At 55.6% G+C, this 13,528-nt stretch overlaps 2 protein-coding genes across 2 annotated transcripts; both read right to left on the bottom strand.

Annotated features, from left to right (window-relative positions):
• Window positions 1-2,508: 2,508 nt before the first annotated feature.
• On the bottom strand, window positions 2,509-5,854 carry EVI5L (EVI5-like protein; the record flags this gene model as incomplete). The annotated part of the gene is made up of 3 exons (XM_032035700.1): window positions 2,509-4,483; window positions 4,589-5,199; window positions 5,258-5,854. The coding sequence occupies 3 exons, from the start codon at window positions 5,852-5,854 to the stop codon at window positions 2,509-2,511; spliced, it is 3,183 nt and encodes a 1,060-aa protein (XP_031885447.1).
• A 4,321-nt stretch (window positions 5,855-10,175) lies between these two features.
• CGGC5_v005427 (uncharacterized protein) lies at window positions 10,176-12,220 on the bottom strand (the record flags this gene model as incomplete). Its single annotated transcript, XM_066151450.1, has 5 exons — window positions 10,176-10,617; window positions 10,675-11,090; window positions 11,141-11,346; window positions 11,420-11,638; window positions 11,947-12,220. 5 exons carry the CDS (start codon window positions 12,218-12,220, stop codon window positions 10,176-10,178), a joined length of 1,557 nt encoding a protein of 518 aa, XP_066009186.1.
• Between the last annotated feature and the right edge of the window lie 1,308 nt (window positions 12,221-13,528).

A 13,528-nucleotide genomic window follows, 5' to 3' on the forward strand; every position in this document is an offset into this window, starting at 1 on the left:
TCGGCGCCCAATGACGATGTATTGCCGTCGTCGTCTCCTTCAATGCCGCACCGTGGCCCCATCTTTGGCGTCATCCCACCGTAGCTGCATCCTCCTTTGCGGCGCTAATCATGCAGGCGGCATGTGACGGTCATCGCGTCCCTCCCGTCAGTTGCGTCGTCTGCGAGCCCAGACCTTTTACAAGTATACTTCTCCAGCCTGTCCTGTCCTGTCTTCCTGCACTCAATAAGTAGTGCAGGAAGCAGCATGTTTGCGCGCGGCTGTGGACTGGGGCACGTACAAAACGTGTGTTCACCATCTCATCATCGCAGCAGCGGTGCTAGCCTGGGGTAGAACCAGAATAACCTGAAACCATGGCATTTCGATATCTGATGTGCTGATGTCTGTAATGTATTTTCACTGTCCTGCTTCCCGCCATCCCAGTACCGGCGTCCGGGTCACTTTACATGTCCGCCAGTCACTTTAGAAACCACTGTGTTGTCCCTCCATTCATCCAAGCCAGATTTCGAATCGCGATAGTAATCATGGAGGAGCAGGCATGGTCCTAGCTCGCAGGCGTACCACGTAGCGTAGCGCATTGTGGCCCGCCCTTTTTTAGCCCCTCCTGCTCAGCAACCAAAACTCACGATATCACCCTCAATCGCTCATTTCTTCCGTTGCCCAGGTTATTGAGAGGAAACCCACATAAAAACTGCGACAGCTCCGTCCGTGAGCAAAAGCGAACAGCGGAGTGCCCAAATATGTCAGAATTTGACATGTCCCAGGTGCGCAAGAACCCGCAGTGGGACGGCCGCCAAAACCGCAAAAAGAAGAAAAACCGATTACCATCAGACGAACCATGTGAAGCCCCAACCGACCGCTCTTCCGCCCATTTCCAAAGTCGAAAAAGCCACAAAAACCACCAGATGAACAATCGTAAATGCAACTCCACACGTAGTGCTCAAACCAGCTCGGAATCAGGGCCACGCCGTCTGCCGTCCAGTGCGGATCGGGGTCCGGGGCTTTTCCCTTGTGCCCCTCCTCAGCGGTGCGGCAGCACGTGCCCCAAATCTTTCCTTCCATTTCACACGTGCGAAACGTCGCCCGGACTCAGATCCATGTGGAAGAAACGACGCGACGTTGAGAAGGCGCTCATACGGGCATGCTATGATTTGTCTTTCTTTGGCACGTCTGTCATTATGTTCCGCTGGCTGTGTTTCTCAGAGGCAGTCCAGCACGAGACTGGCTTGTGTCCAGATCGAATGGCTTCCCAAACCTGACGGTTGCGGACACCATATACAATAACGAACCAAACCATACCGATGTGATGGTCAATACCCACGCATCCAAGTACTCTGCCAAAGAAAATACCGGTGACTGCAAGAAGACTTTTCGTCTCGTTAGTCTAGAGCATACTTAGGATCTTCCTCGACATACAAATCAAGGCCTGCCTCTTCTTCCAGAAGGGCACGCTTCTGGCGCCCACAAAAGTGACTGAATATCTCCAATTCCATGACTTTAAAGCTGGAAGTCCTAATAGGCGGTGCACTGAAAATTGCAAAGTGCCTTACCTTGAGGAAGTTTCCATACTTGCGTACGTAGACAAGGTTACAACGTTGGCCAACAACATACGCCCTTTTTTTACCACAGCAATCCATCGTCAAAACCAGCGTATCCCAGCCTCAAGTCCCAGTGGATCGAGCGCCACTCTTTCACATGCTTTTGCTGCTTCCCGTTTAGGAAAGGCCCGTTGATCAAGGTGAGCTCCCCACCTTCTCAGCACGGTGCACCGCCACAGGGGTCCAGAAACCCAAAAACTGCAATCCGTTGCAACTGTGACGCTGGAGGGGAATTCGCCCCACTCAAGATAGGGGGAAACCGTTGGCTGTTTCGACATTGTTCGATGACCGGACGAAGATGCGTTGGTTGACGACGGCGAAATCGATGTTGCATCTAGCTTCCCATCTTGACTGAAGAGGAAAAAGAAATGACGGGAAAGAAAAAAAGGGATAGCCGAGCAGAGACGCAGCAATACATTGTTTTGACTTCATGTCATGATTCAATTCTTGTCAACTGAAGGTGCTACTGGTAAACTAGTACTGTCTGTATCAGGTGAATCTTTCTCCCGGTGCTCCGTCCGTCTGCCCCGACGGGTTGAGGAGGGGGAAAAAAAAGAAAAAAAAAACGGGCAGCGGCATAAAACATCCCTAGTCATAAAGACGAAAATCCATTCGTCTGGGGAGTATGGTTCCTCAACTCCAATGCTATGTGTGAGAATGGAAGTGAAAAAAGGGCAACAGTCTAGAATGCAATGAAGAAAAATGCTCCCCCAACGCGGAGCGCATGCCAGCGTCCGCGGATGCAAAGTGTTGCCTTTCTATGCGATGAGCAGGACGACGGGGCCACGGGGCCTGGTACCCATTGTGAATGCCGCCCCCAACCAGAATGCAAAATGCTCTAGATGCTCCGAAAGCTTCCGTTCCGTTCCATGAGGAACTTTAATTAGGCCATGAATCGATGGCGGTGCGTCTATCGTCTCCAGCCCCAGAATCCTCCTCCCGCCGCGGGCGCGGGAGTCGCTGCTGGCGTCGGCGCCGGACTGGCGGGTTTGACAGGTTCTGTTGATGCGCCCGTGAGTCGGCCAAATACACCCATAGCGGCTGATGCGGCTGCTCCCGCGGCCGTAGGTGCTTCTGCTGCAGGTGCCGCAGCGACGAGACCGTGCGCTTTGCGCAAGCTCTCCAGTTTCTGCTTCATCTCTTCGGCCTCTTGCCTGGCAATAGCTTCGGCAGTCTTGGCTTGTACGAGCTCCAAAAGCAGCGCCTCATGCTGGTCGTCTGTTGGCGGTGGAGGCGCCGGAACCGGATGCGTAACGGTCGGGATGGTTGAATCGTGCGCCTTGATCAGTGACGAAGATCGCTTGCTGAAAATTGATCCCGCTTGGGATGGCGTCGACTTGCTCCTACCAAGTTTCAGCTCTCTCAAGCCGGTGCCGCTTGCAGAGCTCTTCCTAAGTGGCCCGTCGCTTTCGTGGTGACTATTACTCTCCGCCTCTGCAGCCGATGCCCGCGCTCTCATTGTGTGTATCTGCTTCTCGAGTCGTTGCTTGTCCTGATGCAGGATGCGCGTGTGTGAATGCGACTCCCGCACTTGGTCTTTCAATGCAGAAATCTCTTGGTCCAAATCGTGTATCTTCCGGTCGTAGTTCTGGGCCTGCGACACCGCGCTAGCCAGCTGGTCCTTGAGTTGCTGCAATTCCTGTTGCATGTGCGACTTTGACCCGCCACTTGCAGACTTCCTGCGTTCATCGCTAACATGGCGCCCAAATCTTTCTTCGACGACATCGAGCATCTTGGAAAGCTCCTCGGGTGAAGGCTGAACCTGTTCGGTAGCCTTGGCATTTTCTTGTGGCCCTGAGGCCACATCTCCCACGCCTCCCTCGCGTGCCTCAGTTGCGGGGTCGGTGGCCTTGAGAGTATCGACGCTCGCGTCGGTACTGACAGAGTCGTTGCTGGCCTTTTTGCGCAAGCCGTCTAACAGCGACCGCACAACCTGCTTATCCTCCTCGCGCTGTTCCCGTTCCTGTTGTAATTCGCTTGCGAGCAGGGCGTGATTTCGTTGCGCTTCGGTCAAGGCGGCGAGGAGGTCTTCGATCTGAGTGTGCAGATAATGATCTTGCGTTTTCTTTGCGCCAGTGGCATTAATGGACTTTGCGATGCCATTGCCGACCGGTGTCGATTCGCGGATGGAGGCATTGTCGTCAGTGTTGGATGAGTCGCGGGAGATGGTGGTGGCTTCGGTAGATGCAGAACTGAGTACGCTGACGGAGCTGGCTTCCATCGAATTGAGAGTAGAAGCCAGACTCTGCTTCGATGTGCTCCTGCGTAACATGCTCAAAGGCCGTGACGGAGCGGTGAGGCCCGGGCTCAGGGTGGAGGAAGATTTCGGGGAGATGATGGTGGAGGAAGCCCAAATGCGGCCCAGGAATCGGGACGCTGCAGAGGTCACGTCCGAGGAACGCGCCGCATTTGCACTAGCGATCTGCGCGTCTCGGTACCCCTGCTCCAACTGTGCCAATTTCTCGCGAGTAACGATACCCGATAAACTGACAAAATCCTGGACAAACTCATCTGCGTTGTAATGGTAACAATCCCACAGACCTCTCGAAAGGAGAAGTTGCATAACGTCCTCAAGCTCGGTGCACGCTAAAATCCGGGCCTGATTCTTCTGCATCAGGGATAGGGCGACCCGCATAAGGGTCTCCGGGGCCCCCTCGGCAAAGATGACATCGTAGATGCGAAACAGCATTGGCAGGGGACATGTAACGGCAAAAAAGCTGAGGAACCACTGTGAAACGTACGCCGGATCGACCTGAAGTTCTTCCAAATGGTTCGACACCGGCGTCAGATGCTCGCGCAGAAGCTCTCGAAACTGATAGATGCGCACATGCAGACCTGACAGGTCTGGCAGGAAACAGCTGCGCAGATCATAACGTTCCATCAATCTGCCCATCCCAATGTTAGCTTTGACGTCGCATTACCACAGAAACAAGGTTTCTTTTCGGTCGGGAGCTGCCCAGAAGTTGGGATCAACTTTTATTGGCACTTACCGAACCAATACACAGAACGCCTGCTTATCGGGCATGTGCATCAATAGCGGGCCGACCAGAAATGCCAGCCCTTGGCAGTAACCAATTTTTGTGTCGTAGAGACTGAAGCATTTCAGCACCCGGCCCAGCATACGCTGTCCGTCGCCTTCCGGGTCGCGAAACATGTCGACACCGGGGAAACTCCGACCCAGATCTTTGCCAATGGTGGCTTCGTAGGGGCTCGTTTCGCCCGAGAATCGCTCGTACTGCTCTTCCAGCGCGGTATCTCTCGCGCCCGACATGCTTTGCCACACGACGCCCCGCAATGGCGGAGGGACACCTTTCCGGATCTTGTTAGATAACAACGTGGGCAAACGGGCAGCAGTTTGCTGGTAGTCCTTGACCAATGCTGCGTAGAATTCGAGGTCGGTCATCGGTGGCGGCGGGAGCATCGAGTAACGCAGGGCTGGGGGCGTCGGCCCCGTTACCATGTGCCGCAGTTGGGCCATTGATGGCGGTCTGGGGCGATTGGAAGCGGTGACTTGCTCAGTAGGCTGTACTTTGATGCTCTTCGGGTTCGTAGCCAATTTGTCGTTCTCTTTCTCGAGCATAGCCAGTAACATGGCCGTTGACTGTGTGAACAGTCGTTAGTTGGCCAAATAAGATATGATATGTGCGGCGTTCACTCACTCTGTCGGTGTCTGCGTCCCTAGGTTCTTCTGCCTCTGTTTTTTGCAACTCGTCCCAGTTCACTTCTTCCTCTTCTTCGTCGTCGGGTGGAAGAGGGCTGATCACCTCGTCGAGTATGCCTATGGGTGAGACTTTCGTAGGTGATACCCTAGACACCAGTTCGCCGACCTCGTCACCCTCCTCGTCCTCGTAGTCCACAAGCTCGTCTTGGAGGGTCTTTGCAGCGTTTGTCACTGGCAAAGGCGTCGTCGGGTCACTTGGTGGTGTGGTATCGCCATCGATCTCGCCCTCGCCTTCGGCTACGTTTGTGGCCCCAACTGGCGCTGTGCTTTCGGGGAAAGGTAGCTTTTCGATGCGAACAGTACTAGGTCTCCTCCTCGGCGGCGAGCCGGGGCCAACGTTGGTGTCTATAGACAAGATAGGCGGTTCAGAGAGTCTGACGGTTACCATGGAATCGTGGGCCTCCATTTTGGGTGTCGTTTCCCGGGGGTCGATGTCGTCGGCGGCTGCGGGAGCGGGTCTCGATTCGGGTTTGGCATGCGTCAACTCGGTGTTGTTTTCGACTTCATCGCTTCGTTGCTGCAGCGCCGGCTCCATTGGCCAGGCCTACTATGCCTCGGCGGGTATACTTCTTAATTATTTTGGTGTTTGGCCAGGAATCAGAGATGTCGACTGGAATGTGGACTCGCAAGCGAAGGGGCCCAGCAGTCAGTTGGTGGTCGGTAGGAGGGTCAACGAATGTACGGTCGCGGACCAGTGCCTGGCGCGGTCATAAAACGCAGACCAATCTCGCTGAACGAGACCGAGAATTCGAAGTTCGTGGAGTTGGAGTAGGGGTTTGTTGTGTTTGCCCGGCGGGAGTTCGGGAGTCGGGTCAGTCGAGTCCCTCTCGAATCGAGTGCCCAATGAATGTGCCGAGAAGGGAGCGCGAGCCTCAAAGCCAGGAGACAGAGACACACCAGACCACAAGCAATGCGGATCCCGGATTTGCACAAGGTTGGTGGCAGTAAGAATTGGGGCAGTAACACGACAGCCAGCAACGCAGCGGGTAGCTGACTGAGTGTGTGTGTGTGTGTGTGTGTGTGTGTGTGTGTGTGTTGTGCGTGACGAAGTGGTAGCAAGAGTGACCGACTGGCTCGGACGACTTGTGGACTTTTTTGGTGGCTGGCTCTCCCCCGAAATATCTCGTCCAACGGTTTCCTGGTAATAAAGAAAAGCAAGGGGGCCTTCTGTGGGCAATTAACGACAAGGTCAAGCAATGGAAAGGGAATACAGAATCCACAATCCACACTCACACACGCGCGCGGTCTCTCACAGAAGCTCTCCTGGGAAGGGAAGAGGAGGGAACCTAAGGCGACATCCGGCGGCTCAAGGTGACAGGAGGGAGAGAAAGGCAGTCTTGGGACAAGACAATGACTGGGACTGGGACTCGGGAGGAATGAGAAAAGAGGGTTTGGCTGGACGGCAGCAGAGGGGATTGGCCTGTCAGGCGCGACGGGTGATGTGAGTGCTGCTCTGGTTTTGTCGTTTCATCGAGGGGCCAAGGACGCTGAAACGCTGGGGGGGATGACTGGTGGTCCCAGTATGAAGGGTGAGTGGGCTGAATTTGCCGTAGTACAGGCGGTTCCAGCAGTTGCAACCTAGAATGAGTGTATGGGGCCGTTCTCCGTTGCCTCCAGGCACCTCCTTATTGCTGTGTACAGCACTTTTTTCCGCGTGCTCGGGGTGGAAGGCAAGGGCATCGGTTTGGACCTCAGGACCTGTCTCGCTCGTGACGTCCCGTCTGGCCTGCCTGGTTGGAAACTTGCAACACAGCATCCACACCGGTGGAAGGCCTAAGACAGGATGCCTAACTTCCTAGCGCAGGTAGACCGTATTATTCGTGGACGAGCCTTAAGGTAGGAACGCCAGCGAGGTAGTAGGTTGGTGAGTACTGCGATTTAGCCAAGACCACCGCGGTGGTGCGTTCCTCTTCCCGTCCCTGTTCTGGCCGCCGATCGGTGTGGTGGGCAAAAAAATAAAATCAAGAAGAATGCGGGATGTGCACAGGGGCCGGAGGGTGAGAAGAGGGGGGGGCGATGATCAGATGAGATGGGGTTGCTCTGGCACTGGGGATTTGCGATTCTCGACTGGTCTGGAATGAATTTGTAGAACTAAGCGGTCAAGGTCTGCCAAGTATGGTTGCTCTTCAGAGACACGTCCAAGTCGACAGCCCCTTATGTCATTCCAGCGTGATTCTTCCTCCCCGACCTCAGTGTTTGTGATGGCGATGGGAGAGGAGACGCCGAAAGCAGCAGGTGATGCCATCTATGTACGCATTTCTACGCATTATGTCCAACCATTCATTACTTCCATGGCTGACTACTGCGTCAATTAATATGATGGGATACCCAGGACGGAGCAGAGGATGACAACATTTCATGGGCCCAAAGGAGGGGGATGGGGGCTTCAATTTCCCAGGGGCAAACAGCAGCCAGAATAGAACACGCCCATTCGTCACTGGGCCGTGTGTGATATTGACCTCCCAAGTTCTTACTGAGTGCCTACCGCCAGAAATCCCCTGCAATTCAATTGCTTCTTCCAGGTTGCCGGCAACTTTGCTTGCACCTGACGCGTCCGCGTCGACATCCCCTATTTCTGGCATCAACCAACGGCGTTGCCACTGTTTATCTTTAACCACACTTGTATCCAATGACCGATGGATGATCCGCCCGCCCCGGCTGGATTCGATGACCGCGCCGCTTTCACCTCACCCACCCACCCACCTGCACTGCTCCTGCACCTGCACCTCCTGCACCATCCACCGGCACCGCAGAAGATGGGGGCAGCGGGAAAAGCTTGGGATGAGCAAGCTACTTTCTGCAAGGCACAGCACCGCTAGTGCGCCAACGACACCCGCGAAACCCCCCAATGTGCCAATCACGTCGCCGTCTAGCCCTGCACCGAACAAGCTTCCGCATCTGCACGACCCCGTGGCCGCCGCCAACCAGCGGTCCAGCTCAACGACCGGACGCCAAAATCCCCCCCCACCGGGCGCTGTGTTGAAATTGCTTGCCTCGTAGTGTCTCCATATCCACCAGTCAATGTCAATTGTGTGCATGTTTTTTTTTTCCCCTCTTGTGCAAAATCTCCCAGAGCTCGCTTCCTGCTCCTTGCCATTTGCCGGGTATTACCGAGCACCCAGCCTGGGGTCAAGCAAACGGCAAAAACTCCACAACTGAGCCGCCCAACGGCGGGGACGCACGTGAGGATCGGGCTGACGGCCTGGTAACAAGACATCAGCCGTCTCAGATCTGTTGTGCAGATCTTGGTTCACCATCATTCATCCTCCCCCCCAAAATCGCTTGCAGTACCTTCCTATCGGACAAGCCCAAACTCTCCCAACGCCAGCTGTAATAAAGATAGACAGGGGGCGGCGTCGTGCTCACGGCCCACCAGGCTTTAAACACACAGACGTTTTCCCTTCTGTCCGGGTCGGGTAGTCGAGGACGCGAGTCCAACCACATATCGCCTCCCGGGAGATGAGACTTCTCTGCTGCTTGCTGTTTCTCACCACAGGTACGCCTTCGTAATCCGAGCCTCTTTCAGGCCCCTTCCAGAGCATGTTCAGCTCTGTCCTGAAGCTTCCGTCATCAACATGGGCATTCAGTATCTACGTACCTAGATGGAAGTGCACCCTACATGCAGGCAGGTTGTGGCATGCATATCAGAACCAAGCTTCCATCCTACCTTACCTTTCCCCACGTCTTGGTCCGATCTTCTGGTTGTCGCCATGCATACACGGCACGGTCGTAGCTGAAGCCGTCCGGGTGTCGGCTTCTCCCGGCTCGGACACTGACAGCCAGGCAGACTAGCATAGGAAACGCCTTCGCTCCCAAGCTCCTCCCTGACCTTTGTCTCCAGTTTCAATACTAACAAGTTGGTTGCCAACGAAACAACTGATTAAACACAGTCACACCACAAGCACACACAAGTAATGCACCAAAGTGCTGCGTTTACCCCAACTAGAATTCAATTCTCCAAGGTATATAACAAAACACAGCACACCACACCCACTACAACACCATCAATGTTTCCAATTCTATACAACCGTGTTCAGTAGGGCTATAAGGAGTCCGCCACACACTGCCTCCAGTCACAGTTGTTTACCCCTTCATCCGTAGAGATGGAGCCAAAACCCCGGGTACCATTCGTTGCACATCCCGGTGGTTATCATTTGTTTTGTGCTTTTTGGGGGCGTCCTGGACCCCTTCTTTGTGTAATTGGTGCAATGCCATTACCAGAAGAGCGTTGCCCCTGTTGCTTTGTTGATCCGGTTGCACAGCGCTTTTGTCTTCGCACCCCACTCGCCGTGGCAAGAGGTTTCACAGATGCGTATCCACGGTGACCTTGGTCCGGTTCAACTCCAACGTGTGCACACGGCTTAGAAGAAATCGGGTAAGCTTGGTATGTAGTGCCAGTCTGGTTGCAGTCCGGCAGTATCCCTACTCTCTGGAATGACCTGCATAGGATATGGGCCTTGCATCGTTGTTTGAGGTGCAGTATCGTCCCCAGCTCTTGTGTAGCTTGCAATGTGCTGTTGCTGGTCCCAGGTTTGTGGCCACAAAGAGGGGGTATCTGTTGCTTGGATTTCGAATCCACTGAACCATTTGTGAATGACCCAGTTGGCGCCCTTGGCATTGTCGGCAATCTTCACGTCATGAGCAGGAGACGGCGTTCGCCCCACAAGACCACCCGGCTCCTGTGGTTCTGGAATATATACATAGTCCTGTATCGGGTTTTGGCCCGGCGCATCGTACGGAGAAAGGCTACCAAGACAGTCCTGCTAGGCCGGGACCATTACGCCAAGTAGATGCGCATCGGCACCTTGCGCGTCGTTCAAAGGGTCCATATGACTTCCAACAAGGAATTGACCCTCCTAGGATGGCACCATCCCATGGGGTTGATGTGACCCGGGCATATTCTGCATTTGCATCGGACGCTGAGCCTGGGCCATACCGGGGCTAGCTTGATGGCTCGGTGGTCGCTGGCCTTGTGCTATGCCTTGTTGGCCAGGGTGCTGGCCTTGCGGGCGGGCCGGCGTCTGGAATGCCGGCTCCTTCTTTGGGTCAACGTTGGGAAAGAGGGCTTGCAGCTTGTTGTAAAGCTCGGTGAGGTAGCTAGACCTTTCTTGGCGGTCCGTAGTCGGGTCCGGATTGTTTTCCGCCACGTCCCCAGGCGGAGTTTGTAGACGGACTTTCAGCGTCATGTTCAACGGCGGGGAGGAAAGGTAAGCCGGCGACGGCGGTACTTGGACATTGCCTTTCCTATCTGCCAAAGCAGCCAAATATGCCAGGTTCGCTTGAAGTCGTCGCATACAACTAAACACGACGTCAGCTTTGGAAACCATTGAAGGATCCTGTCGCTTTGAAACTTACTGGCTGTAGTCCTGTTGGACTGCGGTTTCCTCTTGCGAGGGCTTCCTCGCTGGGTCACCCTCTCCTGTTGGCGCAGCTTCCTTCTTCAACTCGGTCAAAGTGTGTTGTAGTTGCATTGACTCGTACAGCAGTTCTTGGTTGATCTCAAGCAGCAGTGAAAATCGTTCCTGTTCCCGTGATTCGCTGCCAGGGCTCAAGGGCGTAGACACCGTGGAGGTGCCATTGACCGTCGCATTCTGGTTGTGTGGGGGAAAGGTCGGGGTTTGGGGGGTGGTAACAGAGGCCGCGAGTTGCTGCTGCTGAGGTGCTGTCGTTGCCGGCGGCTGGCCGTGCGACGGGGCCTGTGGGGTTGGGAATTGAGATTGCTGCTGCTGTTTTTGCTGTTGGTGTTGGGCGTGTTGCTGTTGCTGCTGCTGCTGTTGGTGTTGTTGTTGTTGCTGTTGCGCCTGTTGCTGTTGCTGCTGACCAGGTTGTTGTTGCTGCTGAGGCGGCTGATGAGGTGGTTGCTGGGGTTGTTGAGGTTGGCCTTGCTGTGGATGTTGCTGCTGGGGCTGGCCCTGCTGCTGCTGTTGGGGATGTTGCGGGTGCTGTTGCTGGGCGTGCTGTTGATGTTGTTGCTGCTGTTGATGGTGTTGCTGCTGCTGTTGCTGATGCTGCTGATGCTGCATAGCACTGTTTGGTGACCCGTGACCCCCTTGCGCCGCGCTCATCGGTCTTTGCGGTGTCGATCCCAACGGCATCCCACCAGCGTTAGCCTGCCCTTGTTGTTGCTGTTGCTGTTGCGCTTGCTGTTGCGCCTGCATACGCTGCTGCTGTTGCTGCATCATGATCTGCTGCTGCTGCTGAGGCGTCATGGCCGCGTTCATCGGGAAGCCCTGCATTCCCCCAAAGTTGGGATGTTGGCCGCCCGGCGCGGGCATGTTACCGCCGTAGGGATTGCCCTGATACGGGTTTTGGAAGGCCACTGGCAAAGACATTGAGGTTAGCGAACGCGTGTTTCCGTGTTCAGATGATCAAGAGGCACTGCGACTGCGCGTTGGCGACGTGTTCTTCCGATGCTGCGGGTGCTGGTGGTGATGGTGATGGTGATGTCGATGGGGTCCAGCCTGAACAGCCTTGCCGATGACATCTCGCCACGACGGCCGACACGGACCCCGTGAGGAGGCACATGCGGCTTCAGGCAGCGTCATCAGGCGCAACGCATATACGAAAGTCTGCTGGGCAGGTTGGGCGTACAGAGGGAGAGACAGGACAAGGAAGGGGAGAGCTTACTCTGACCATTGGCGGCCATGTGCGGCATGCCGGCGTTCTGCATCATGCCTGCAGGACCAGCGCCAGACATCATCGCAGGATTGGGACCTCCGACAAAGCCTGGCTGGCCACCAGACATGCCAGCGAATTGGTTGGGGTTGTACATCATCTGCTGGCCTGGCTGAGTAGGGCCAGAGCCTTGCTGCATATGAGGGTTCTGATTTGGAGGTGGGGCGGCGTTGTTGAAGGTCGGAGGGACATTGGAGACCTGAAAGCCGTAGCCGGGAGCGTACATGGCTGGGACGGGATGATGGGATGGGCGCGGAGCTATTATTATTATTATGGTTTGGGGGGGGAGGGGATGGGGCTTGACGCGACGTGCCTGCCCAGGGGAACAGTTCGGGCTAGGGTGCTGCGACAAGCGTTGAGGTAGCAATAAACTTAGACTCCAGGCTCTGTCTGGTCTGGCAAGTCAGACACGAGCTGGTTTCCTGGCTGGCTGACTGGCTGATGGATTGACTGGCTGGTCGGGGGCTGGGCTAAGCTGGGCGGAAGAAGTGAGGGAGGACGCGGCACGGTTGGCGGCGGCCGCAGCGGGCGACGTTTCGAGGTGTCGGCCGCAACAAGGAAGAGAGCGGCGCGGCGGGAGGAGTGCGTGGAGCGAGGAGAAGAGGTCCTGGCCTGTCCGGGCCGCAGGTCGACCTGGCTGGTCGGTTGACTGGCTGGTTTGCTGCTGCTCGACGTGTGTGATGAGCGGTGGAGAGCAGGGGTGCCACCGGTGCATCAACGGTTAAGCTTGGGCGATCTCTCAGATAGACGAAGTGACAGGCCGACAACCAGCAGCTTGGCCCAGTAAGAGAGCGATTCGACAAGTCGGCAACAAGTATTGCGTATTAAGGTACAACCATGCAAACGACACGGATCCAGCTGTCCCTTCAATGCTCTCGGGGGTGCCTGGCTGGATGGTATGGCGCGTGGGCGTGCCTGGGATAGGGCTGGCGCTGTTTGTCTCGGCTTCTCTGCCGTAGGTACCCCTGTCTGTAGAAACTCTTGCGACTTCAAGGTGCGCAAAGAACGATAGAAAGGTGCACGGGGGTGTGAGATGGCAAACTGGGGAAGAAGAGGGCTGAGAGATGGGTACGGTGAGTAGGGATGGGGTGCCAGGAGACGGTAGTGACGTGGATGGATGGACGGGGCGCCAGATGGAATAGTTGCTGGTGAGAGATGAGGCGCAACGAGAAATAGAGATTGCCGATAATGGTTTGCGCTCTGTGTAATGGAACCGCGTCCGATGGATGGCCCGGCACGCGAACCCAGTAAGACACGACTAGAACAGGCAGTCGAGAACGGACAGTTTCTGGGTTGGGCGGGTTGATGCTTGATTCAGTGCCAATGCCGAGCTTGATCAGGCCGGGCAGTCAAGGTGCCAAGGGGGAAAGTACCCTCGACGGGATGCGAGAAGGAGTGACGAGGGAATCAAAGGCAGATCCGTCGTCTTGGTGCAGGTGACGGCGCGCGTGGAGCAGCAAGCGGAGAATAGGTAAGGTAAGGTAGAATGGCGGACAACCGTGGAGGAGGTGCGGTGAGCAATGGCTTCGGTGGC

The sequence above is a fragment of the Colletotrichum fructicola genome, assembly GCF_000319635.2.
Source record: "Colletotrichum fructicola Nara gc5 chromosome Unknown KSG_Nara_v1_contig03, whole genome shotgun sequence".
Lineage (NCBI taxonomy): Eukaryota > Fungi > Ascomycota > Sordariomycetes > Glomerellales > Glomerellaceae > Colletotrichum > Colletotrichum fructicola.